The 26,572-nt window shown below is 33.0% G+C and overlaps 3 protein-coding genes and 1 long non-coding RNA gene across 5 annotated transcripts; 3 read left to right on the plus strand and 1 right to left on the minus strand.

Annotated features, from left to right (window-relative positions):
- Nucleotides 1-672: 672 nt before the first annotated feature.
- Nucleotides 673-4,433, minus strand: LOC116402836. The gene is made up of 2 exons (XR_004215498.1): nucleotides 1,235-4,433; nucleotides 673-1,145 (listed from the first exon to the last, which is right to left on the minus strand). It is a non-coding gene; the product is annotated as an uncharacterized LOC116402836 (long non-coding RNA).
- Nucleotides 4,434-7,205: 2,772 nt separating this feature from the next.
- Nucleotides 7,206-12,987, plus strand: LOC101204776 (adenylyl-sulfate kinase 3). 2 transcript variants are annotated; one of them, XM_031883528.1, is made up of 7 exons: nucleotides 7,206-7,518; nucleotides 9,346-9,486; nucleotides 11,108-11,257; nucleotides 12,106-12,224; nucleotides 12,306-12,390; nucleotides 12,477-12,523; nucleotides 12,639-12,987. In XM_031883528.1, exons 2-7 carry the CDS (start codon nucleotides 9,363-9,365, stop codon nucleotides 12,735-12,737), a joined length of 624 nt encoding a protein of 207 aa, XP_031739388.1. In that variant the 5' UTR covers nucleotides 7,206-7,518; nucleotides 9,346-9,362; the 3' UTR covers nucleotides 12,738-12,987. The 2 variants fall into 2 exon arrangements, with proteins under 2 accessions (XP_031739388.1, XP_004141137.1); XM_004141089.3 differs by having other exon boundaries at nucleotides 7,207-7,518; nucleotides 9,340-9,486.
- Nucleotides 12,988-15,280: 2,293 nt separating this feature from the next.
- LOC101205024 (hypothetical protein) lies at nucleotides 15,281-18,181 on the plus strand. Its single transcript, XM_004141090.3, has 3 exons — nucleotides 15,281-15,695; nucleotides 16,665-16,733; nucleotides 17,316-18,181. Exons 1-3 carry the CDS (start codon nucleotides 15,417-15,419, stop codon nucleotides 17,916-17,918), a joined length of 951 nt encoding a protein of 316 aa, XP_004141138.1. The 5' UTR covers nucleotides 15,281-15,416; the 3' UTR covers nucleotides 17,919-18,181.
- Nucleotides 18,182-20,519: 2,338 nt separating this feature from the next.
- On the plus strand, nucleotides 20,520-25,773 carry LOC101222321 (tryptophan synthase alpha chain). The gene is made up of 9 exons (XM_004141159.3): nucleotides 20,520-21,181; nucleotides 22,226-22,372; nucleotides 22,454-22,519; nucleotides 22,695-22,803; nucleotides 23,333-23,409; nucleotides 23,930-24,007; nucleotides 25,078-25,155; nucleotides 25,291-25,350; nucleotides 25,427-25,773. The coding sequence occupies exons 1-9, from the start codon at nucleotides 20,993-20,995 to the stop codon at nucleotides 25,559-25,561; spliced, it is 939 nt and encodes a 312-aa protein (XP_004141207.1). The 5' UTR covers nucleotides 20,520-20,992; the 3' UTR covers nucleotides 25,562-25,773.
- Nucleotides 25,774-26,572: the final 799 nt, after the last annotated feature.

Here is a 26,572-nt window from a genome sequence, read left to right on the forward strand (position 1 = left end):
AATAATTTAAATACATTTGATTTGATGATACATTTTCATGATTTTTCCTAAGTTTTTTCTTAGTAATTTCCAAGTATATCTATAACATTGATATTTTATCAATGACTGTATTTGACATTTGAAGTAAATTCAGATCTCAATAACCAATCATTAATAAATAAATAATTGCCTCTTAAAATATTTAAAATCTCTAATATTTATTTTATATTCAAGGATTTTTTATATATATTTATTATGAATTTTAAACAAAATAATGAGTATTGCTATAAATTTAAAGAAAATAATCAAATAGAGAAAACAATAATTAACATTATAAAAAACACCAAACTAGAGAAAAAAACCCGAGGGCCAGAAAACTATGATATATATGGGGAATCTCTCAAAGCATTACACCATATCACTTAGTTGAATTTGTAAACCAAATTCAGATGAATCTAAATCAAGATTTAGATTCTTGTTATGTTATTATGTTTGAAGTTCATCATTGTTTAACCATTTGTAGAAATTGTTGTTTTTCTTATAATATTTGGACAAACTCAAACAAATTCCACCAATTTGAAACAAACAAACTTACTACCATAATTGAGATGAGAAGGTTTGAATATAAGTTGAAAGTTGTCTAAAAGCCAAAAGAAGGTGTAGTTTTCAAGATACCTAATGCAAACACCAAAATAGAGAGAATCTTCTATTGTTATCATTCATTTATTATGCAAAAGGTCAAGTTTTTAAGGCTCAAGAATAAGTTGGATTTTTTATACTACACAATTGATCTCGTTCCAACAGTTTTCAATCCAAAATTTTCTCTCTAATTGTTTTCATATTTAACGATTTCATTTTCATTATAATTTTTTCTTACTTGCGTTTTTTAACACTACTCTCATTCTCAAAATTTCAGCTCTCCAAACAATTCCCTACTTTACACGCACTTACATCACCTCAGTAAGAAGCTCTTTAAACACAGCACAATTGGAGACTCCACCGTTGGCAGAAAATAAGAAGCTTTTCCAGCATGTGGGGGCAGAGAGAGAGAGAGAGAGGTCTTCCCATCAAGCCCAAGCATTGAAAACCATCACCTACTATAGTCTTTTTCAATAAATATGCCAAATTCATTCACCTACTCCAAGTGGCAAACAGCTAAACAAAACCTATATTCAATTCAAAACATTATCTATCTCAGAAGACCTATAAGCGGGAACAACACATTTCAACTATTAACTCTGAATATCTGACCCACCAATTTTTGAAATAAGATAGTAACAAACTGCTACTAATCATAGATCTGGTATTTCTTTAATTATAAATCGAGTTTCAGCGTTCAGGAAAGAAAGAAAGAAAACCCTGGTATATAAATGAAGAGAATTACTTTCATCATAGATTACATATAACAGTAAACAACATAAATAAAATATGCAACCGAAGAGGGCAGATTTGTTTTAGCTAACCAGGCTCAACTTTAGACGCTGAGAAGCTGAAAGCAATAGCGTACTGCTGCCAGAATTCTCTAACCATCATCAACGACCAACTGAAGGCAGAATGGACCCAACACTCAATTTTGTGATGTTCATTTGGCTTCAGATTAACACAACCCATGAATAGCTAAGTTAAGGTCAAGAGCGACCATCAGGCTGCAGTGAGGTAAGAATAACAAGTAAAATCGAAAAGCGACTTCAACAAGCTGTAAGTCAAAATGAACAGGCTCTTGAGAAAAAAATATAAAAAGGACATGCACATAAAGTAGGGATGAAACAATCAAATAGATAATGTAATAGTCACATAGCAAATGCTAAAACTAAAACAGGACGGATATCCGACCATGAAGAAGGTACAGTGAATTTTTTTTTCCCTCTGCAAGAAACAACAAACCTTTGAACAAAAAAGCTCTTCACGCTCAATTACAGAAAGAGGTTCCCATAAAAAATAATATAATACCAAAATGATAGCTACAAAAGAATTGTATTAGCCAACGCCTACATGGATGTGTTAAACTTAATCCTAATCACATCCTAGAGATTCTACTATTCTTCTCAAGCCTAATACCCCCAACAAAGTGAGAGGAAAAAAAAAGATGCCAAAGTACCCTTCCTTTGTCATGAAAAAGATGATTAAAAAATACCTCCTCAAACATTGAATATCAACCTCTAACCACAAGCTTTCGACAGAATAGAGTTTCAGACCATGTGATCATTTATACGAGTAACGAAGAGTTAAATCATGCCATGGTTAATTGTAATTTCATGAAGCTAGACTTGTTAAATTTTTCTTTATTGTGTATCCAATATTAAACTTTAATATGCATGTATAAATCTCTTTATGTACATACAATTGTCTGACATCAATGAAGGCAATGCATACAGCTTCCATCAACTAAACTTTTCACCTTCTAACATGTCCGAGACTTTTTAACAAAAAGGGGGAAGGCGCTTTTTGGCATTTACGTTCCTCATGCCTGCTTAGTAAGATAGAAACGGGAAGACCAAATAGAGGGACAAACACCTATTTCATAATAAAATTTGAAGCAACACGGGAATTGTGCACAAAAGAAAATGGGAGAATTTACAGAAAAGAGTTTCGTGTATGATGATGCAAACCAGCAAAAGAAGAAACAAACCCAATAAATACAGATTAGCAAAAGAAGAAACAAATCGACCATTTTAACATTTTTAATCCTAAATGAGAGCAAACTTCAACCTTTGCCAAATTTGACTTAATCTAATCCATAAAGCCCTCTTATCTCTAAGTCTAATCACAACACCAAATAAGCACCAGAATAAGAGAGTCCCAAAAGAACACTCTTCTTCAGATGGAAGCTTGCAGCTTTAAGTATAAAATAAGAAACATCAACTTGAAAAAGGAGTTTGAACTAAACTTCTCTCACCAAATGGAAAGTAAATAAATACTAATTAACTTCCCTCACCAAATGGAAAGTAAATAAATATTAATTAACTTCCCTCACCAAATGGAAAGTAAATAAATACTAATTAGCCAAGATTTAGAATCACATTCGACAGAAAGTAAAGGACTTTTCTTTGGTAGATATCAAATAAATCATGACTACTTAACACCAAAAGCCAACGAAGATGCATGAACTTTCAAAGATTAAGCCATTAAGATCATTAAAAGTGATGAACACGATTTGGAAAGGAATTTCAACAAAGATTTGAAAGAAAGCACTTGAATAGAATCAAGACCCCAGCTTACGGTCTTCACATGGGACTAACGATGCCTGCATTGTATCTACATTGATCAAAAACTCGATAAGAGCCTCAAAAGCAAAGATTCCACTTAATATCAAAATCAGCTCAAGAAGAAACTAGATAAACCACGTGGCATGGAAACTATATAAAACATAGTACAAGATAGGGTAAAATATGCCCACCAGAGTTTATGATGAAAAATTGCAAGAAGTGCAACATATTAAATCAATCAAACACTAGCCCCATCTCAAGTAATGTATAAAGGGCAGAAGAAGGTAGAAACATTACTATTTGGTACATGTATTCCACGTAATCTGGAGCAGCCGTAACCAAAAGAAAACAAGATGAGCCATATCCAAGCAATCCTGCAACAAAAATTACTTATAGAATCCAATTTCTTCATTCCTAAGAGACAATAATAAAAATAAAACTAAGAATTAATCAACAACATCAATAACCAGACCAATGATTAAACATAATCAAAGAACAAAAACCCTGCCAAGGTACATGGAATGCATCCTTTCAATCAATCCCTAAGCTTCACCAGTCAAACAAAACGTTAAACGAAAGAGAAACAAAGAAATTTACAATATCACGCGTCTAGTTTTCATTAGTATAAACTATAAAGATAGAATAAAGTTTTTACAAGAGAGATCAAACATCCAATTGAATAAACAATCATTATACTACAACCCAGAAAGAGATGAAAAGGGTAAAATAGAATAGAGTAGAGGAAATCAATCGGAATGAGAATTGTAGTCGTAGGAATCGAGGTCGTCGGTATCGGAATCGGAATTGGAATCGGAGGATGAAGAGGAAGAAGAGGAGAGAAGAGAAGGAAGGCAGAGAGAGGAGAAAATGGAAAGGGAGATACGGCGGAAATGGCGGAAAGGGAAACAGAAGATGAGGTAAAGAACATGGTGGCTGCTGAAGCGCTCGGGATTACAAGCAATGTATTGACAGAGATCGGCAGAAATATTGGCGACCCAAAGAACAAGAGGACTGTTCAACACCATGGCGGAGCTTCGATTGAGGGAATTTCGGATTTGGTCTCTTCGTTGATCGTACCGTCGAGCTGAGAATTCCAACGTCGTAGGGACGAATCTACAGCCTCCGCCGCCGCCGGGGGATTGGATGAAATTGTCAACTCCGAATTTTCCTTTTCTCTCTCTTTTTTCCGTTTGTTTCGTTCTTCTTTTTACTAATTTATTATTTCTAAAATTGTCCTCAACTATAAATAATTACATTACAATGTATTATTATATCAAATATCCCTAAGTTTCCTTTGTCCATTCCATATAAATAATGATGATAATTTCCTTTGTTGTTCAAACCCCTTTGGTGCTAAATAGTGTCTTATGCTTTTCATCTATGTTGTAGTCCATCGAGTTCATATTCATCTATGTTGTAATCCATCGAGTTCATATTGAATTTTGGTCACATTGTCACGATATTCAACCATACTTTATGTTACTGATTCAAGGTTGGTTTGAGTCTAATTATAAGATTGCGAGATTTCAAGATTTATATTTCTTCGTTTTGCTATTACTCAATGCACGATTCATATTTAGAATGTTGAAATTTTAATTTAGAAAGAAATAAGAAGTTGGTTATTGTAGTATTAAATTATCATAGTTTGTGTTTGAATTATAATAGTGCATGTTTGACGTGTAATCTATTTTATTTGAGAAGAAAATAGTAAATACTATAACAAAAAAAAAAATAATTGAAGATTGTAAAATAATAAAAGTAAATATCGTAACAAATGAGGTTAGTATAATCTTAGTATCGCTTTGTCCACCACTGCTTACGCATATGCCTCCTTCTACTCCCTACAAATGGATTTTGATATATCACAACTTCTAAGATTGCTTAGCCTTGTGAATCATCCTAGCAAGAGCACTCGATTAATAAGCTATTACGCACTCTTTCAAAGATAGCTATGATTGGTGCCCCAAATGCTCGCTTAAAGTTTAATAGCAGTATTTTAGTTTTATTAAAGTTTTAAATGTTGTTTCTATTATAAACCTCTAAAACACAAAGTTTGAAATATAATTAATATGATATGTCTATATCTACCTTTTGATTTGTTTTTTTTTAAGAAAAAAGATTGTGTATAATGTCTCTAACTTCTCTCCCTATAAAATTTGCCCTTTTTTTTTTTAATGTTTTTTTAATCGGTTGACATTGTTCTTAAATACTTTGTATTTGTATCTACTTTAATGATATATTAAAATATGTCATAATTACTTTTATACAAACAAGCATGTCACATTAACGTTGTACCTACTAGATCTAAAAGATACTTATTTTCAAAATGTTATAATTGTATCCTATCAACGAAGACAATATAACGCCTTAAAAGACAATCAAATAACCGTCTCTCATCTACAAAAGGACCAAATGTACATTAAGTAAGAAATAAATGATTCTCCATTCACAGTCTCTTTTATATATAGTATAGATTTATCTAAGTGTTCTTTTCTTTTGTTTAAGTATTTGGGAGCTTTTATTGATTGAATTGAAGAATCAATATTCAATATTGTTTGTAAGAATGTGATGCTTGATTTTAGTAGTAAAGGAGTTAGCTCGTTTATTTTACCAAAATAAGAGATGTAAGTGGATTGAATCCATAAACAACTCAAAAAAGGAAAACGTTAGTTTGTTGTACTATGAATTGTTATATCATATGCAAATTTTACACATCGACAACCATTCTTTCAAAAACTTAACATTCTTCTAAATTACTACAACTTACAAATTCAGCTTTCAAAAATTAAATTACGATAATGTGAAAAACTAAGCTCTCAAATTTGAGACCTTTTTTTTTGTTTAGAAATTGAAGCAACAATTTTTATCATTTTGAGTTTTTATTACACCAGTTGTAGAAGTGCATATGAATCATTAAATTGAGCCTCCATCCCGTCATCCCATGAAAAGATATTCAAATCTTGTTTAAGAATATGTGTTGTTGATAGATCATAGTTTTTCTTTTCATTCTCAAACTTTTTAGTGAGCTTTAAAATACGTGGAAGATAGGAAGAAAATGTTCATGTACTTAAGCGATTTTGGTCTATGCTTAACACCAATTGCTTCTATAGTTTTGTAGAAGACACCTTGAAGACATCCCAACACCTTTCATTTTCTCTTTGTGATGGGCATGTTGGAATATTACTTCTATAACCTAAATTTGTTTGAAAGAAAAAGAAATTGTGTATGACCCACTTGCTTCATGTGGACAGGAAGGCCAATGATACAAAGTAGTTGTTGGCTCACATGGTCTCCAACTCATCCTTTTATTCACTTTGATTATAATTAAACGTGACGAAAACAACAAGAAAATGATTAAAATGAAACAAATCAATATATATGGATACAAAAAAAAAAGTCAATCACATTCTTCGAGTTTTTACTCAATTAGCACGGTAACTCGCCCACATTTGTTACTGTCGCAGGCCTCTTGTGGGCTTAACTATTGGTTAACTTTTCTTAATTAGTTCAATCTTGATCTTTTAGCTTGCTTGTATGAAAGTTCCTGCCACTAGTGTAGCGTCAAATTTTGATACCTAGATTAGTATATAAAGAGTGTATAGTACATTTAAGCAGACAAGAGTAAGATAAAAACTATCATATAACGTTGGTGATGTCATGACTGTTATTTTGTTAGTGGTATATTATATTTGTTGACTCGTTGACCAATTTATAATTGTTTTTCTTTTTCGAGACGTGTGTTTTCTCATGTCGCCTTCTAATTTTCTTTGAACTTGAATCTAAAAGGTCTTATTTGGACAATTTCAATGCTCTCGTAGACGGGTGGTTTGAGTAATTTTAAACTTTTAAAAGTATTTGAAACAATTTTTTATAATCTTCCAATAATCAACAAACAAACACATTCCTTCAACTTGGGAACCAATAGAAGGGTTCAAAGTAAAGAAGAAGAGATGAGTTGGAATCCACGTCAGGAAGGGGGGGTGGGGGTTGAAGGAAGCAAACGTGGACATTGGATTGGATTGGAAATGTGGTTTCATTTCAAGAACAGAACAGAACAGAAGAAGAAGAGAGAGAGAGAGAGAGAGAGAATCGAATATGGGATGCGATGCTTTTCCACGCGCGAAACCGATGGAATGGAATTGGAAAACTGACGATTCTGAGTGAATTTAGTGCGCAACAGTCGCTAAACGCTACCCTTGTCCAGATTCATTCATTTCTTCTTCTTCGTCTTCTCAATTGCCCCCTCTATCAATCTTCTCTCTTCTGAGTGTTCTTTCTTTTTTCTCTTCTGGGTGTTGCTTTTCTCATCTGGGAATTGTATTTTCTTATTCGGGTATTGTTTATTTTTCTCTTTTTTTCTTAATTTTGTTATTGTTTATTTGTTATTTGTTCTTAATATCACGATTCTTTGCTAATGTACATTTCTGCTCGAACCTTTCTTTGCATGTCATTTGTCTATTTGGATTTCCCATTTAAGTGTGTGTTTCTAAGTTCTTTGGGGTTGATTAATGGATTAAAATCAAGTTATTCAATTGTGGTAGTTCTTGTGAATTCATTAACATGGTGACTCAGATCAATTGTGGCAAATGAAACTTGTGAGCAGTAATATTCTTGTTCTTGGTCTTTGATTTCATTGTGCATTTTGCTTTATTTTCTTAGTCTTGGCTATGCTCTATTCTTTTATCTGAAGAGAGAAATGGACTAAGAATTGTGGAAGGTAGCACAACATTCTTCTTGATCTGGAAGTTCTCTTAGTTGTACATTTAGGTTGTATAAAAATAATAGAAAGATATGTTCTGGCTTTAAAAGAAAGGTTTCTGACGTTCTAAGTTTACATTAAAGTCCAGGCACAATTGAAACGGAATTGGAGATGGAATGTGCAACAATCAATATTATGCAGAATGTTTTTTATGGCTTGTAAGAAGATAAGGACACCTTCATCACCAACCAATGGTTTTATCTCGCTAATGGTAGCATTTATGAGTCGTAACAAAACCTTCTTAAAAATAACAAAGATAATAAAAGCTGACAAACTGGTCATTGGAGAACAGGTTCTAAATTTCTGGTACAGGCACTGACCATACATAGAACAGCCACAAATATACAAATGAGCGTGTGAGGTTTTCCAGAGTAGAAGGTATTGGCTAGGCAAAGTTCACAAGATAATTGGGTCGAGGCTTGGAGCAACCCACTTTTGGAATTTTGGATTAATCAAAATAAAGATTTAATAGTGCATTTCTCTCTTCAGCTAAAAAAATGTAGTAATTGTAAAATGCCTCTTTATTGCTTACTATGGTCAGTGCCATTTTAATATGCCCTATAATTTTGCACGTGGTTACTGCATAACATATCTGGAGTGAGTGCAAACAAGCCTTACTTTTGCATACCTAAGCTACTAGGTTCTTGGATCTGGACTTGACGGAGAGTGCTGGATGCAATGTCAAGCCAGATGCTTTTATTGGTGTCCTCTCTTCCCCTTGCCTTTAGGTTGTTTTCTTTTGTTCCCTTCTGAATATATTCATCGTACCTTATAAAAAAAATATTGGTGTCATAGGAATCAAGATTCCTTGAGAACTTTTAGGAACAATTTCGATTCTCATGGTGTTTTTTCCATTGAAACCTGTGATTGTCACATTCAGTGAATTTGTAGTAACTGAAGATTTTGTCGTGCCTTTTATCAGAACTGTTTATCGTGTTACATGAGATACTATTTGGTCTTAAGTTTCCTCTTCTGAAAGATAGCCATCTCTCTCTTCTGATCCTGGGTGTGGGCCTAGCCTCGGCCGACGGATGCCTCTACTGACTCTTAGTTCTAGCTCTTCGCGAGGCTAGTCCTCACCGCGTAGTGGGTTCTCGTTCTCCTTCAGCATTCTTCCTATCTACATTGGTCCTTTTCTTTTATTATTCTCGTAATTTCTCAATCAGTCGTTTTATTATTTATGTATTTATTTATTTTTATGTACTTTTCTCAGCCTTTTGGCTAAGATCAAGTGTGGTATTATTTATTTTTCTTCTGTCCCAGTCTCTTTGTTCAATTGCCATATCCTATAGAATTTACTTTCTAAATTGTTGGCTGTAACTATGAAGTGAAGAAATAAAAGAGATTTTAGCTGACAGTGGCTTATAACTTTGTAAAATGATCAATTACTTGTAGATACAGAAGATCAATACACTCAAATGTCTGCTGTGGGAAATGGAAACAATATTTTCTGGCACAATTGTCCTGTCGGAAAGCCTGAAAGGGAGAAGCTTCTAAACCAAAAAGGCTGTGTTGTATGGATCACAGGCCTCAGTGGGTCAGGTCTATTCTCATTTCTTTATTGCACGTTAGTTATATAAAGAGGATGTTTTTTAAAGACATTATGAGCCATTTTCTGTTTTTGTAGGGTGCTTTTTAGATTCCATTGGAGATTAAGTAATGAATTTAATTTAGTAGTGGCTTCACAATTTGTCACATTTGCCATTGGCTTGTATTTCTTAGCAGCGCCATGTATAGATATAGAGGATTAGAAACCATTCAATAAATGAAGTTACACGAGACTAGAGAGGGTCACTAGAAAGTAGAATCAATCAAGACGAAGGAGGCCACAAAAAAGAAAATACAAAAGCAAAAATATCAATCAAGACGAAGGAGCCTATAAAAATGAAAATAGAAAAAGGAAAAGATGCAAAATGTGGCTCTAGTTGTTAAGAATAGAAAATAACGGATGATTACACCCCAAGAAGAAAAAAACTTTGTAGAGAACATCCAAAAAGAAACATCAAAGTCTGTCACACTCCAGGTCTCTTTCACACTCCGATTCTTTCCAAAATCTTTGAAACTTCTGTTTCTCTCAAGGTGCAGCCTGCTGAAGAAGCCATCCATTTTCACGAAAAGTAGGATGGTCAAGCACCTTATTCGGCATACCTTGACATCTTTGTTATGAGTCAAACTAACACCAATTTTCTCAAGAAAATTAATACAAAAATTTGTGATCAGATGACATGTCCATGAAGTATAATTCAAATTTTTAGATCCTTGATTATACAAAATGCACAATAAGGCCTATGATCAAAGATGAGATCTCTGGAAAATCAACCAAGAGAATTTTTTTTTGAAAGATCTTATTAAGTACAATTTGGGGGTGGAGGGATTTGAACCCGAGACCTCTTGTCCTTGGAAACATACAAATGTCAGTTGAGCTGAGCTCATGCTAGTAACAACCAAGAGAATCTGATACACTTAAGGAATATGAAGGGAGGAGGACGAGTGTTTGAAAAATAAAGAAGGTTTTAGAAGAGAACAATCCAGAAGAAACCGCTTGCCCATTTCTTGCACTTCTTGAGTAGCCTATAGTTGCAATTTTCCTACCTTGTATCAGTAGCAAGTAACAGAAGGTTCCTTAAGAATTTCCGCAGATCTCTAATAATTTTAAAATGGCGTGTATATATATCTCTGTTATTGAATTTAAGGAACCAAGTTTCCTCTTTGTTAACTTGATATGGGCAGTTATTTTGGTCCAATTCATCCTGGCTTCATGGCATGCTGAAAGATATGGTATACAAATATGTTTTTTTTGCAAAGCAGCAAATAGGCAAATAGGCAAATTTCTTGATTTTTTTTTTTTTTTTGTGGTCTACAGATGCTTTAGAGGTTTAAATCTTAGAGGGTCAGCTCTTTTATTAGAGATCTTTTTCTTATTTTTGTATAAATGACTTTTCTGTACTTACTAAAAGATGACATATGATTCATGGTAGAGGATCTCACTTCAATAGTTATAAAACACTTTCAAAAACATGTTGAGGGGCAATCAGGAAGAGTGAATGAAATAATAGAAGTGTCAACAATTTGATTTGGCAAATTTCTCACATGGGAAAAAATAAACATTTTCTTAAAAGTCTTTGAAACATTTTTCTTTTGTATAATCTATTTTATCTCTCAGGGAAAAGCACTGTAGCTTGCTCATTGAGTAGAGAGCTTTATGCGCTAGGGAAAATTTCTTATGTCCTAGATGGAGACAATCTTCGGCATGGATTAAACAAGGATCTTGGTTTTAAAGCTGAAGATCGTGCTGAAAATATCCGCAGAGTTGGTAAGTATGTTACCTTTTGAAGTAGTACTTGAAATCGACTAGAATATTCGTTAGGATCTTTATTTCATGTAAGATGAACCTGGAAACAACACCCAAAGTATATATAACTCTGTCTAGCTTTATATTTTGTGATGGATTTGGAGCATCACAATGCATGTGTTTCTGTTGTTATTTGTCTCAGTTTCATTGAATTGGTTGTTAATATTCCTTTTACAGGCTATTGTTTTTTCAGAATATTTAATTGAGAGGAGGTTAGTGTGAGGAAAACAAGGAAACTTTTACAATTGGTAAAGGTTGAGAGCCCACGTGGAGAGTGGAAAGGCCATCGCCTTGTCGTTGCTTGTTTGAAGTAGCATGAACGAATGGATGTTTGATTGATATGACTATTGAATTTAGTTGTTGAAACTAAAAACAATAGTAAATGACTAATAGGTCAAGGGTTCCATTCATGATAATCAGTTGCCTAGGAATTAATGTCTGTATTTTCCTTGACATTCAAATGTTGTGTGAGATTAGTCGAAGGGTGATAATCTAGTCTAGACACTCACAGATATTAAAATTAAAAAACTAAAAACGGTTTCTTTTTTGTTTTTTTGTTTTAATTTGTTATGATAGGGTATTGATTATTGAAGAGTCCTTGTATTAACTCATGGCCGAGCTGGCATTTGAACTATAAAACCTTGGGGAGCATCTCTAGACATTCCAAGTTTTTGTGCACAAGCATTTTACTTAACCTGCCCTTAACTTTCATATAACATCCGATTTTCTTTTTCCTTGTTACTGCTAAAATGTGTTTATCCATATTTCAGATATTTAATTTTCTCTCCTTGTTTGTGTGTCCAACACAGGGGAAGTAGCCAAACTTTTTGCTGATGCTGGTTTAATATGCATTGCTAGTTTGATATCTCCATATAGAAGAGATCGGGATTTCTGTCGTGAATTATTGCCCGAGGCAAACTTTATTGAGGCAAGATTTTAAGTAATGGCTGAATCATATTTTGCTTTTGTTATTTTTTCATACACGAACGTGGAATACCTCTTTGTTCAGGTCTTCATGAACATGCCTCTAGAATTATGTGAGGCAAGAGATGCAAAGGGCCTTTACAAACTTGCCCGAGACGGGAAGATCAAAGGTACACTCGGAGAATCCATTTTTTTGCTTCTTAAAGCACTTGCAGATGGAAAGGAAAATGAACGGTCACATTACACTGTATTGCAGGTTTTACAGGGATCGACGACCCCTACGAACCGCCTCTGAACTGCGAGGTACAATATCATAAACTACGTTTTAATCAAATCCTTGTTCAAATATTTTTATTTCTTTAGCCAATGTGAAGTCCAAGACTGCTTTATAAAGCTTGCACCTGATGCTGTTCAACAGATTGAACTAAGGCAGAATGATGGAGTTTGCCCAACCCCATGTGATATGGCAAAGCAGATAGTGACTTTCTTGGAGGAGAAAGGATTTCTTCAAGCTTAGTGACAACCTCTGCTTGCAGAATATCTCAAACCGTTCCCTCAACCACCCCATTGGCTTCATCAAACAATTCGATCTCTGATGGCAAATGTTTTAAAGAATAGACTGATAGGTAATCAGTACATAATATACGATGAGGTTCCTAGAACAAGGAATACAAAAATGTAATTTTTAGATTTTTTAAAAAAATGTAAATCTGGTATCTCTGCAAAGAAGTATTATAATAGAGAGAGAGAATCTTGATTTTGTGAAATTGCTCACTTATTCTTTCTGTTAAGCAATGTTACGTAGATATGAAGTCATATTGGAAATGCTTCTGACTTGTCGTGAGCAAAAGCTTACCTCCTTAATTCTATTTAGTTGGAAAGTTGCGATGGATAGCATTTCATAATATAGCATATTAAACCGTGATTTAGAGTTACCTTGGGTTTCAGGCCACGGTTACCTTTTAAAAAGTAATAGTGAGCCTATTTGATTATATTTAAGCTGTGTTTACCCACTTATAAGATTGATAAAATATTGGTAATCTGAAAAGTGAACCTTAGTAGCGTTGTAAGTAATCGGTAATTGAAAAAATGGACTTCATTTGATTGTGTTTGTTGTAGTTTATCTATAAGTAATGAAAGTTCGATAAAATCATTGACAATCTAAAAAGTGAACCTCATTTGATTGAAATTGATAGGACTAACTAGCCGTTATCATTATTGTTATAGATATTATTGCAATATTAGTATTATGAATCTATCATGTATGTTATTATTACAATACTGGTATTATGAATCTATCATATCTATAGTTTCTGTTATTGTTCTCGTTATCATTGGATCTAGCATTTGCAATAACTACGATAATAATAATAACATTAATCATAAATACGGCATATTATGTCTAGCTTTAAAAGTAATGATAATAACGATTCATGCATGTTACAATTGATCTATCGATGAAATTTTGTTACAATTGCACCAATTTTCATTATAATTTGGTAAATATTATCTTATTGTTGTTTACTAGTATTTTGTAATTGTAATCAATTATGAGGTTCACCTCAAAATCTGTAATCAAATCGTGTAATTTGATTGATGGACGAAGGGAGCTTAGTTGAATTGTGCTTAAAAATTACGTTGGATTCACCACCTTTATCGTTTCCATAATAAATAATGTTGTTGCAACAATATGAAAATTATGAATATGTCACCTTTACTATTACCTTACCTTGACCATTATTGTTTGCTATTGTCATTATTAAGGTCAAACAATAATATCTAACAAATTCATAATTTTGAGTGAGTGAGAAAAAATAATCAAACTAAGTTTGTGATTGATATTCGTTACGATTAATCCATCACTGGAATTTCATTAGGGTGATACTGTTTTTCATTATGAATTGGTAAGCGTGACCTTAGTTGACGTTATGATCAAAGTAATCAAATCGACTTATTTGAAATCATTACCTAGTATAATTTATTTGGAGTTAAAATACGATTTTTTATGTTTATAATTTGAATGTATTTTCAATTATCCAGTTTTATTATATATATTTCAATAGAATCCTAAGCTTCTAAAAACACATAAATTTTTTGAAATCTATAGGTAAAGTTTAAAATTAAATTGGATAGTAAATCTATTAGTTTCATAAATTTATGTAAATAGTTTTTAATATTATATTGTTTTTTAAAATGCTCATTTTAAAAACAATAAAAAAATGCTATCTATCATAGCTTAAATTCTTTGTTACACAATTTCAAAATCAACCTCGCCAATTTAGAAGAAGCAAACCAAACTCTTAAGGCGCCGTTGGGGAAGGAAAGGAAAGAAAATGAATCCTTCTCACTATAATCTTTCTCTTTCTTTTCTTCTCTTTCTTAGTGTATTTATTATTCTCTTCAAACTAATCATCTTATTTATTATATTTTCCAAACAAATTAATTAATCTCATTCGTCTTCATTTTCTCATCTTCTCTAGTATATTGTTTATCGTTCTCATAAAGAAAAAAAAATGAAAAAAAAAAAAAACAACATAACACAATTTTTTGTTGTATAGGATCGATGATACAAACTTAAAATACAAATTTCCTTTTGTATTTTATTTATGGTACAATTTGAAGAAACATATTTTACATAAATGAAAAAAAATAATACAACTTGTTTGTATTGTGTATTGTGTGTACACTCTAAATTTTTTTATATACAAAATCAATTTAAAAATTAATACATATTTGATGTGTGTTGGAATTACAGTAGAAATGAAATATAAACATTCTTTTAATACAAATTTTCGTCGTTTTGAAAAACAGTACCAACAAAATAAATAAGTTTAGACAAAAAAAAAATACAATTTTTGTTTGTATTAAGTTTACAGAAAACATTCCATAACCATTTCTTATACATTAAAAAAATATAATTCAATTTCTTTCTCATATGAGGTTGCGGTAGAAAAAACAAATATTTGCCATAAATAAAAAAAAAATGTATATTTTGTTATTATTATTATTTTTTCTTTTTGTTAATTTTAAAGGGATATTTATTTTGTTAGATAATATCATTTGAAGAAAGAAATATATACCTTGGGATTGCATAGCGACAGATTGACTGCAGGTGAGGTTAGCAAACCTCCCCACTCTCTCTGATTCGATAGACCACAAACACGGTTGAAGCCTCCATGAATGAATCATAAGCGTAATGCAGGCCCATTTCCTATTGGGGCCGATCCCCATCCCCATTTCCTCTGCTTCTTCCGCCATCGGTTTCTACTCCTCCCTCATCGCCGATTCCCTTCCTCGGACTTACTCCTGCAACCCCAATTCCAAATCAACCCTTCCCCTTCCTCGATCCAATTCCATCGTCTCTTCTTGGTCCGCTGCCATTGACGGCCACCGCAACCATTACGAGCTGCTCGGCGTACCTCCTGCTGCCTCCTCGAAGGAGATCAAGAAAGCTTTTCGTCTGCTCGCTCGCAAGGTTACTTTAATTTTATGCTCTCATCAGTCCCTTGGCATTCAATTACAAGGATGTTGGATGGAAAATTTCATGCTAGATTCTTGATAGCCATGATGTTTCTTTGAACCACCGGATTTTGTGCCATTTCACTTGCACTTTGAGTTAATTAGTATTTTGTAATTAATTAAGTAATTGTTTTTTTTTTTTCTTGTAACTCTACAAATAGCCAATGTAGATTTGTAATAGGAAGCTTTTGAAATCATTTTTAATATAGAACATTTGGTTCTCTTGGAGAATGTTCTCTAGTTTTCTTGGGATGGACTTTCCTTGCTTGGCCATTTTCCACTGTATCTCATCATTTTGTTTGAATATTAGTTTAGCTCGAAATGCCGGAATTCTTTTTTTAACATAATGAATATAGGGTGAGTGGTCAACAATTCATTCAAAAACGACTTTGAACAGACTACTTCTCTTGAAAAGCTTTGTTCTTTAGTTTGTACAACTGTGCCCTTGACTTCTCAGAAAACAACCTTGAATAGTTGGCTGGACTATACTAGAAAAAGAAGCAGCTGGAGGTTGTGCGGGAAAACCCTATTTAAGTTTTACTACGGGAAGTCTGTGTTGAAATGCCAAATTTTTTATACGTTAGAAAAGAAACTGAGAAGATTACTCGAAAAGGCTAAAGTTAAGGCTACTTTTGGAGTTTTTACATTTTTAATTGGGTTTAGTTCTGGCTGATGATCTTATTCGTCTTCTAATCTCGTTTTCTTTTTATCTCATGATCTTAACTTCAGATTTAGGGAAAACTTCAACGATAGAGGACTTTCTTGTGCTTACTATCTTGCATCACTTCTATCTGTGAATTGTTTTAGAGGATCGGGCTGCACAATTTTTTTCAATATATCTTCCTTAATGCTATTGTTGCGATAATATTTTGTGACTCCTGCTAATGATAGCCACTCACACGATGTATTTTACTCTGAACTGCAGTATCATCCTGATGTTAGCAAGGATTCACGAGCAGCTGATGCATTCAAGAGCATACGTCATGCATATGAGGTGAGTATTCTTTATACCAAAATTTCATTTTATAACTTTTTTGTTTTATAGATTATTTCATTTCACAATCCACGAATGTTGGTGAAGTCAAAAGCAGGCGTTAGCCAATTATTAGATGGTAGGACAATATATGCTCTTAAGTTGAGAAAGCATACCCTTGCTTACTGATAAAGGATGTGTTTGGTTTCTTTGGTGTTTATTGAATTGAGTTCAATAATTTATTGATGTAAAAACGACTTATAGCTTTCTTTTCCCTCAAATTTGAATTTGTTATGCTCACTGACTGGTGGAAGATATTTGTTTTCTCCTACTCTTAATGATGGTAAAAGTAGCAAGAATTTAGTTCCTTGTGGCTTCCCATCCTTTAGGATTTTAGTTTTTTGGTTATTGGAAAATTGAATCCACGTACATGTCAGTATGAACCTGTAAATCACTTTTTGATACTGATAAATAAAGCTTGAAACCAATTTCTTTTCAGATGGAAACTCTGCTAGTCAGTCAAAAGAGATTTGATGTCATTATTTTGCTTATAATTTATAAGTTATAACCCAACCATCTGTTCCATGTTGTCTTTCTGAACAGGTATTATCCAATGAAGTGACAAGAGCTCAGTATGACCGAGCGTTGAAACTTCAAGAAACTACGGACAGGCCATACAGAGGAAAGTGGTATTATAGTCCTGATTTCGAAGAAAGACAGAAAATTTATAGATGGACTGAACTGAAGCAAAAGATTCAGTACGAAAGATATCATAAATATAATAAGTTTCGACAGGATTCTTCCCGCATTGATGAAGAGGAGGGAGAAAGCGACAGCCAACTTAGAAGCCCCTTCCTAGAAGTACTTAAATCGACATTTCTGTCATTATTTTTAGTACAAATATTCGGCTCCCGATTGTCACTCACCTTTAGCAGCCTGGTGGCACTGCTCGACAGGAAGTTGGATTCGGGATATAAGATGGGGTATGCAATTGCGTGGCTTTTAGGTGGAAGGGCAGGTGTTCTACTAGCTATATGCCTCTCATTTGCTAGCTGGATGTGTGGGAAAAGTAGCAGCGGTGTAGTTGCTGTTGTGGTAGTGGCTATGTGGATGGGAACAAATCTTGCAAGATATGCACCACTTCCTCAAGGAGCTGTTCTTACACTTCTGTACATGTCCATCAAACTTCAAGCTGATTTGAACTGAAGTTGAAACTTTTACTTGCAAACAGAGGTGTGTACATATGGCTGTTTTATATGCTTCATGTTGGAACACGACTCGTAAAAGTTGCAGTGGTAGGTGCAAGATTAGTTCGTTTGGAGTTGTGTTCAAATTATGTGCAAGTGTTTGAACAATTTTAGATACTTATGTGTACAGCAAGCATCTTTCTGATGTGTAAATTACTAAACTTTAGTGGTGTATAAAAAAGAAAAAAGAAAAGAAAAAGAAAGTTGGTATTGGTGTTACCACTGTTGTTTGTTTGCTTCATCTTATGATTTATTTATGGTAAGAAGAAATGTTTTGAGTTGGAAATCAATAGCCTGAAGGTTTAGGCTGCATTTCAATTGGTGTAGGAGGAATTAAATATGCCTATTAACCTAAAGACAAAACTAAAACCAGATTGGTGTGCTATGTGTCATGGTCATACTAATTTATCCAGGGCTTGCTTATTGTCGTATGTTCGAATATTAATTTATCTTATATTTGTGTCTTATATCTAGTTTAACTAGTAGCTTTTCATTTTAAGTCATAAGGTTTGGATGTGACGTTTCAACATTTTTATATGCAAACCTACCAGAGCTGAAAATATCTAAAATGTACTATGGGGGAGACATATTAGTTGAATCCTTGCCCAAGCAGTGTTGTCCTTTCCCTTGCAACTGTAATGTCAATTTCAATGTATTTATTTATTTGTTTCTTGCATTTTATAAATAATTTTCTCATTATTCATTGAGTTACATCATACGCTGAGATTGACCGTGGCTTTCGGATTTTGATTGACCGACTTGTTCATCGAGTTTGAACAAGTGTCGCACAATCATCCCTCCCAAGTTTGAAAGGCTACGATTGTGACACCATGGAACACGATTGTGACACCATGGAACATTACCCAAATTAGTTCAATGTGTATAAGTGGTTGTTGTTCTTCGTTATTATTATTATTCAATATATATTTAAGTATACAATCTTTGAATGACTTTTTTGGGTGTTGAATCGTAGACGATTGAGCGAACTAGCTTATTTTTCTCCTCTCAATTTGACAGCTGTATTTTTTGAAAAAGATCAGGCCGAACCAACCAATAAGATTCGATTTAATTGGTTTCATCGGGTTTTCGTACATGAGCCCTACTAATGAACATAATTTTACTTTATTTGTAAATATTTTCAACTATTATTTAATATGAAACAATTTTCTTAATTTTATTGATATTCCAATTTAAATATTTTCTTAAACATTATCTCTCTTTCATGCAACACAATGTTAGTTCTCTTAACATGCACCATTCTAACGCATGAAAGCCATGCCAATACTGTCTCTTACACGTGCAAAGTATCATTAATTTGTATTTCATTTCTCTTTCCTCCGTTACGTATTTAGTTTTCTCAATCAACTATTACATGTTGAACAACATTTGAATCGTTTCAAATGTAATACATACATTTTAAGATATATCTATCGACTATGGTTAAGTTTTCACGTTGTCTTCACCAAATAATAACCTTTAATGCTCATATTTTGTTCATCCATTTAAAATAATTAAAATAATTTTAATCAGAAACTTTTACGTATAAATTATGTTTGGTCCTGTATTTAAATAATTGTCTTTAATCTTAATTTTTTTCAAATTTATATATGATTTACGTATATTTGTTTTCCTTATTTATGAAGCTATATCTTGATGATAGATAGAAAAAAATGCATTTATTATGGTATTGGAAAATACATTTGATTTATATTTTTTTCATTTTCCAGTTTGAATATAAAAAATGCAATTGTCTTAATTATTTTCATTTTTCAATTTGGAAATAAAAATAGATTTATGGTAAATTTTTAAATTTCCAATTTGGAGAGAAAACTTATTATTTTATTACTATTAAAAACAATTTATAAATTGGCTTTATAATAATCTTAAAGTAAACCCTACTATTGACATGTCCACATTATATATATTTTCTTTTAGCTCCTTTTATAGTAGTAGATAGATAACATGCAACAATGTATTTTAATTTTCATTTGGTAGCTTTCAAATTAGTATTAAGTTTACATAACATTTTCATAAGTTTTTGTATTTAACATCAACATTGTTTCGTTGTTTACGTCATAAAGTGAAAAATCAATGAAGTATGTATATGACGTTATATCACCATTTAACAAGTGTTTTAACCTATTTAAAGAAAAAAAAAAAACCATTTGTTTACTAATTTAAACGTAAGATTGTTTTCATATATAGAAAAACGTACCCAAAACATCTACAAATATAGCAACTATCACCAATAGATATCGATATAATGTTTAAATTTTGAAAAGTTTATCATTTAAAAATAAATTTTCTTAAATATATTTGAATTTTTATTTATAAATGTTTTTCGAACTTTGAACGTTAATAAATACGAACATTTCAAATGTCAATTTTTTTGTCCATAGGTTGATATTTATATCTTAACATTAGGAAAGTTGAATCAATTTCCAATATAATTATCGTTAAAGTAAAAAATAAAAATAATGACAAAATGTCACAATTAGGTAAGCATAAAGTTTGAAAATTTGGCATTTTAAAGTTTCCATATTTGTAATGTGGCCAAGAGTTGTTCGTCCAACCAGCAAATGGAGCTCAAAATGTCTGTTTCAAAATTTTCATTTGGAAGCTTTTCTGTAATCCTTCAACCTTTTCAAGTAACCACAATTGCAATCAGCAGATTCAAACAATCTCATTCTTAACTCCAGTTTCTGGTGGATTTTGATATTTTTATACCTTTCTTCTCCACATAAATGCTACAATAAGCAACATTTGTTCTGTATATCAAACCAAACAAAAACTGAACCAACAAAATTCTGCCCATCGAAATCATTAAGCCGCCATTTTTTCGTTTATTGTTCTCGAAAACTTCATACAACAACCCCAACACGGCTTGTTCTTTTTGGCAACTGTGGCCGTTGTAAACCAAAATAAAACACAGCTCCTAACACTTTTGAATTTGAAGAGTTTTTGAATCAGGTTGATTGGGGAGAAGAAACCCTTTTCATCAATCTAAATTTCCAGCAAAACTCTCTTTACCAAATGGACATTGCTTTCAAATCTTCGAGGATTCTTCCCCTTAACAAGATACCCAATACCCTCATCTTTTCTCCACGTCCTTGTAAGATTTCAGTTTCCCAGTCCAAGCGGTTCGCTCCAATGGCTGCTCTTGCAGCCTACCCTGTTGTTGGACTGTCCGAAACATTTAAAAACTTGAGAGAACAAGGCAAGGTAAATGTCTTTTTGTACTGTATACTCTGTATGAAATCTTTACATGGTATGTTTGTTTGCTTGTTTGAATTTCCAATTGTTTTTCATTGAACATACTTCTTCTGCATTCTGTGTGTTTGTTGGTTGGTATTGAAAGGGTAAATTAATTGTCTGAGAAAGAGTCTGTTATGGAATCCACAAATGAAGAAACGAGAAAAACGTAAAATAGTAAAGAATTGATACAAAGATTTTCGTGGTTCATAAGTGCGTTAGCTTAGTTCATGGAGCAAAAGGAGAACAATTTTACTAGAGTGAATAACATGGAATACAGAAATAAGGTGTCTTTAAGGTTTGAAAGTTTATATAATGCACCCCTCTAAACCATAGAAGTAAGGTGTCTCTGCGGTTTGAGAGTTTATACAATGCACCCCTCTAAACCATAGATTAAAAAACATAAATAAAATGAAGCAAGATGAAAAATATGTAAATAACTTAGGTTTTGGGGCAACCCAAATAACATATTCAGCACTCGAATAGAGTCGATGCATGCCTCAGTTCCATTTCCATTCATCCCTGTGCTTTCACCTAAATTTTTGTTATATAATGAGATTGGTATTAAAGCTTTCAGGTTGTCTTTTTCATATCTACTTTAAAAGCTGTTAAGAACTTCTCAAAAAGATTTTAGTGTGTTCTTAAACTTTTAAGTCTTTATTGTTGCCAATTTAAGGCTTGGTTCACCTAATGTTTGAACCTGCTTGAAATCAGCTTGCCATCTAATCTGTAAATAATGCAATCAACATGCCACATAAACGTTGAATTGACAGGATCGATTATGGAGACCTATTAGACACAAAAGTGAATGTTTAAGATTTACATAAACATTTTGAAGTGATTAGATAGACGCAACTTTGAAAGGTGAAAGTCCTACTGGAAACAATTTGAAATACTGAGACTGGATTTAACCCCAAAACTTTTATCCAATTTATTGGTTCTCTCTGCTACTTTCTCTGTGATCTGATGGGATTTTTTCATTGATCAACGTAGTCCTAATTGTGTGCTTTAAAGGTTGCATTGATCCCCTACATCACGGCTGGTGATCCTGATCTTTCGACCACGGCTGAGGCATTGAAAGTGCTTTCCAAATGTGGATCAGATATAATTGAACTTGGTGTTCCATATTCGGATCCCTTGGCAGATGGTCCTGTTATACAGGTTACTTTTGCATTTTCCTTAATTTCTAAAATTCTAACCTATTGTTCCATATTCAGCTGTTTAATTGCTGTTTTTTTGTAGGCTGCAGCCACTCGGTCCTTGGCTAGAGAGACAAACTTCAATGCAATCATTTCTATGCTGAAGGGGGTAATATTGTTGTACCATGCAACATGCTGTAAATAATATCAGCTTCTTTTCCACTTTTTGCTCTTAAATTAACTGAGGCAATAGAAAGAATAGCCAAAAATTATTTCGTTAGCTACTGGCTTTCATTAATGAACTTACAGTTTAACATGTTTTTGTTTTCTTTCTGGCTGGTCAGGTGATTCCTGAACTATCTCGTCCAATTTCCCTTTTTACATATTACAACCCAATTCTTAAACGTGGCGTCGAGAACTTCATGATGATAATAAAAGATACAGGTGTACGAGGTATTTAACAAGCTTGCCAGATCTTCTTCTAATGAATTAGATGTTCTTTTCTAAAAAAATTAATAACACTGTCCTACTGCCAATATGACATGGTAAAGGTTAAGCCAACAGTTAGTTGATCTAAATGCTAATTGATTTCACCTTCGAACATTATGTGTGTTTGTTTGGGTTCGCCACTGATTATGAATTATAGACAATCAACTACATTATATGTGTTATTTGAATTTTTTTTCTAAATTGGGAATATTTTATTTGGAGCTGTATGGAGTACCATCAGTTTTCAATATATTATCAAGTGTTTCAACCAACCATAACCTAGTGAATAAAACACCAATTACCTTCTCAAAGGTCAATTGTTTGATTCCCCACCCACGGTGGTTGAACTCAACATATATTATTGCATGCAATGTTCAAAATCTTGACTTGGTGTTTCTTTGTGTTAGAAAGTTCCTTGAAAAATGTGTGATCTTTATCAACGTTGGCTTTGTGAATATGTTTGTGTACTGTGCTCATATTCACTTTCTTGCAGGGCTTGTTGTTCCAGATGTTCCTCTTGAGGAGACTGAAGTTTTGAGAAAAGAAGCAGTAAAGCACAATATTGAACTGGTGATTTCTTTTTCTCACAACGGTTGCATATACCATCTATGATTCTATATCATTTACTAGTTTTTAGGTTTTGATACTTTACCTTGAGAAATTGGACTCTGTGCTTTAGACCTCTGGAGCATTGCCTAGAATATGAAACACTCCACTCGTCTTGATAACTGAATCATTGCAGTCCTACAGATTAGTTTTATTAATTGCCTGAAACTGAAGAAAAAGACCATCATAATCGGATATGAGAAGAAACTTTCTTGATCACTAAAATGCTGAAAACAGTTGCCTTGGATGCTAGAAAGATATGGATCAATTGTTCAACTATGCTAACCTGCATATCTTTTTTCTTTTCTTTTTCTCTAGGACCAACTTATTGAGGAAATGAATACCCAATTTGTTGACTCGTTCTTATAATAGTTACTTTATTATTTAAAAAGAAAAAAAACTCAGGTCGTTTGACCTTGAGTTGAGTGCTTGTTGTTTGTTCTTATGTTTATGCATTTTATATTAATTTTTTACATTGCTAAAGGTACTCTTAACTACACCAACCACGCCAAAAGAGAGGATGAAAAACATCGTTGAAGCTTCAGAGGGATTTGTTTATCTTGTAAGGGCCCTTTCTTTTCCCAGTCTCTTTATATGCTCCAACTTTTGGTTTTGTCATCTCATTGGATCCTACTGGTCTCACTCATAAAAAGATGAAACTTAGTAATTTTCTTAATATTTTGAATTTGATATTCAAAATTAATTAATTCCACGTATATTTCTATAACAAAATAAGAAAAGAGGTGTTCATATTGAAGTTCTTTTGCCAGTTTCGTGGCAGCATTTGTAGTGTGTTTCGAGATTCTTTTTCATAATGACATTAACAATGTGGGTGTCGATGAGGCTTATCCTTTGCCTTATTCCTTCAAGGTAGCATGCAAGAATGTTGAGAAAATTTAGACATCTAAGTATCAGCTCTTATTTATACAAGATCAATAATTACCAAAGTTGTAGCTAAAAGACTTGAAAGTTTCTTCCAAACTTGATTATTGAATTCCAAAAACCTTTCGTAGGGGATTTAGAAGGGGTGGGGTCATCAAATTGGACCTTGAAGAAACTAAAATTGATTGGAGCTTTCTAAATTCTCTTGCATTGCTGCTTTTCTCTCTGGTACCAATTCCTCTGTCATTGTTCATGGAAAATCAAGAGGGAAAATCAAGGCTTTCAAGGAATTAAGTCCAAGAACATCTTCTCCCCTTTTCCTTTGCTCCTAAAGTGGAATGATTTTGGATTAGTGAAAGGTTTCAAAGTTGGTAGAAGCAACTTAATTATACATTTCTTTTATGAGAAACTCAACTTTTGTAAAGATGAATAAAAGAACAAATTAACGAGCAATAATAAAAGGAAAATTGCTACTCTAAGGACCAAAAACAAAAGAAAGTTGCAGTAAAAGACTAATTGTTACCAGAATATGTTGGATTGGCGATATTCTTTTGGGAGAATGGAGTTTTTGTGGCTTTGTCTTCGCGTACAAACATAATTTTACTGATAGGAACAGAGAGTGCAAGAATTTTGACGAGAAAACAACAATATCCCATTATTATTATCAAATTAACATTGTGTCATTAAATTAAAGTTCCATTGTCATTGTCTGTCTAACTTGCAATATGCAATATTTTGTTCAAATTATAGGTGAGCTCCATTGGAGTTACCGGTACTCGGACATCCGTTAGTAGCAGAGTTCAAACTCTTCTTGAGGAAGTTAAAGAGGTATATCTGCTTGATATTTAATCTATGAGAAGTACTTGAAAACAAACTTTTGCACTTTGAACTCTAATGGTGTAAAGGCATTGATTTGCAACTGATGAATAACTTAGACGCCTTGTAATCTGATTTCTACAACAGGTTACGGAAAAACCAGTAGCAGTTGGTTTTGGTATATCGAAACCCGAGCACGTGAAGCAGGTAAAGATCTTCCTCACATGCCATAACAGCCAATCAATTGTACAATGTGTTTGATATGTACTTGCTGTGTCCATAGGTGGCTGAGTGGGGAGCAGATGGTATTATTATTGGTAGTGCTATGGTGAAGCTGTTAGGTGAAGCCCAATCCCCTGAGGAAGGATTGAAGGAGCTTGAAAACTTCACCAGATCCTTAAAATCTGCACTCTCTTGATGACATAAACCAAGCTGTGTCTTTAATCTGTAAACAAGTGCTCAAAATGCACTTTCATTCTAAAATTACTCCTCAAATATTTTCATTTGCTTTTCTTTTCTTCTTTTCTGAAACAGTGAGTTTACCTTTTATTTTGACAGTGAATAAAGCTATCAGCTCATATTTTCTTTGAAGGTATTTGTCATGGAATATAATGAGAATGTTTTCTTGGAGTCTCTTGGTAGTAGATGGATGATTGCAAATAAAATTGTCAAAAGTTTAGAATTTTGTTAGAATGTTGATCTTGTTTTATGTTGGGTGCTTCGCTGAGTTGAGTTACGTGTGTTTTTTCAAAATGTTCTTAGTGTTGTTCTTGGATTTTGAAATTCAAAACACATATTTAATAAAATAAAATTACTTTTATAAATTTAACTCATTGTTGTTAATATAATATATTATAAACTAATACTAATACTATTTGTGAAATATTATGAAAGGAAAAATTCGACTCCATGAAACCACTATATAATTGTTCTTCAAGCTCTCGATTTTTACCTTCTAGTTCTCGATCGCTCTCTCACGTTATACCGAGTCTCAATTATTTGAAAAAGTGGCATTTCTTCTCTTGTACCAAAATATTATCTCATAAATGGATGTACCTCGTCCTAAGCAAAATGATTGTTTAATAGCAAACTAGTTGATATTGTTACAAAGGTACTCTTTGATTAACAACGAACTAGGTGATAACGATGCAAGGTTGCTCTTTGTCTGATTAACAGTAAACCAAGTGAAGACGTTGGGAGGTTGACTCTTTATTTTTCTCAAAGTGTGGTGAAAATCAAAAGCAGTGTTACACATCAAACAATAGTTCATTCACAACTCGTTGAGCACCTTCTTACACCTCTTCGTGACTTAGCCTCAATTTTCATTATCAAGACTCACATTTTTTTATGATATAAAACTTATAGTTTATGTACCACCACGTGTTTCTAGGAAAAAGCAACAAAGTATATATTTGACAAAATAACTAGC

This window comes from Cucumis sativus, chromosome 3, assembly GCF_000004075.3.
Source record: "Cucumis sativus cultivar 9930 chromosome 3, Cucumber_9930_V3, whole genome shotgun sequence".
Lineage (NCBI taxonomy): Eukaryota > Viridiplantae > Streptophyta > Magnoliopsida > Cucurbitales > Cucurbitaceae > Cucumis > Cucumis sativus.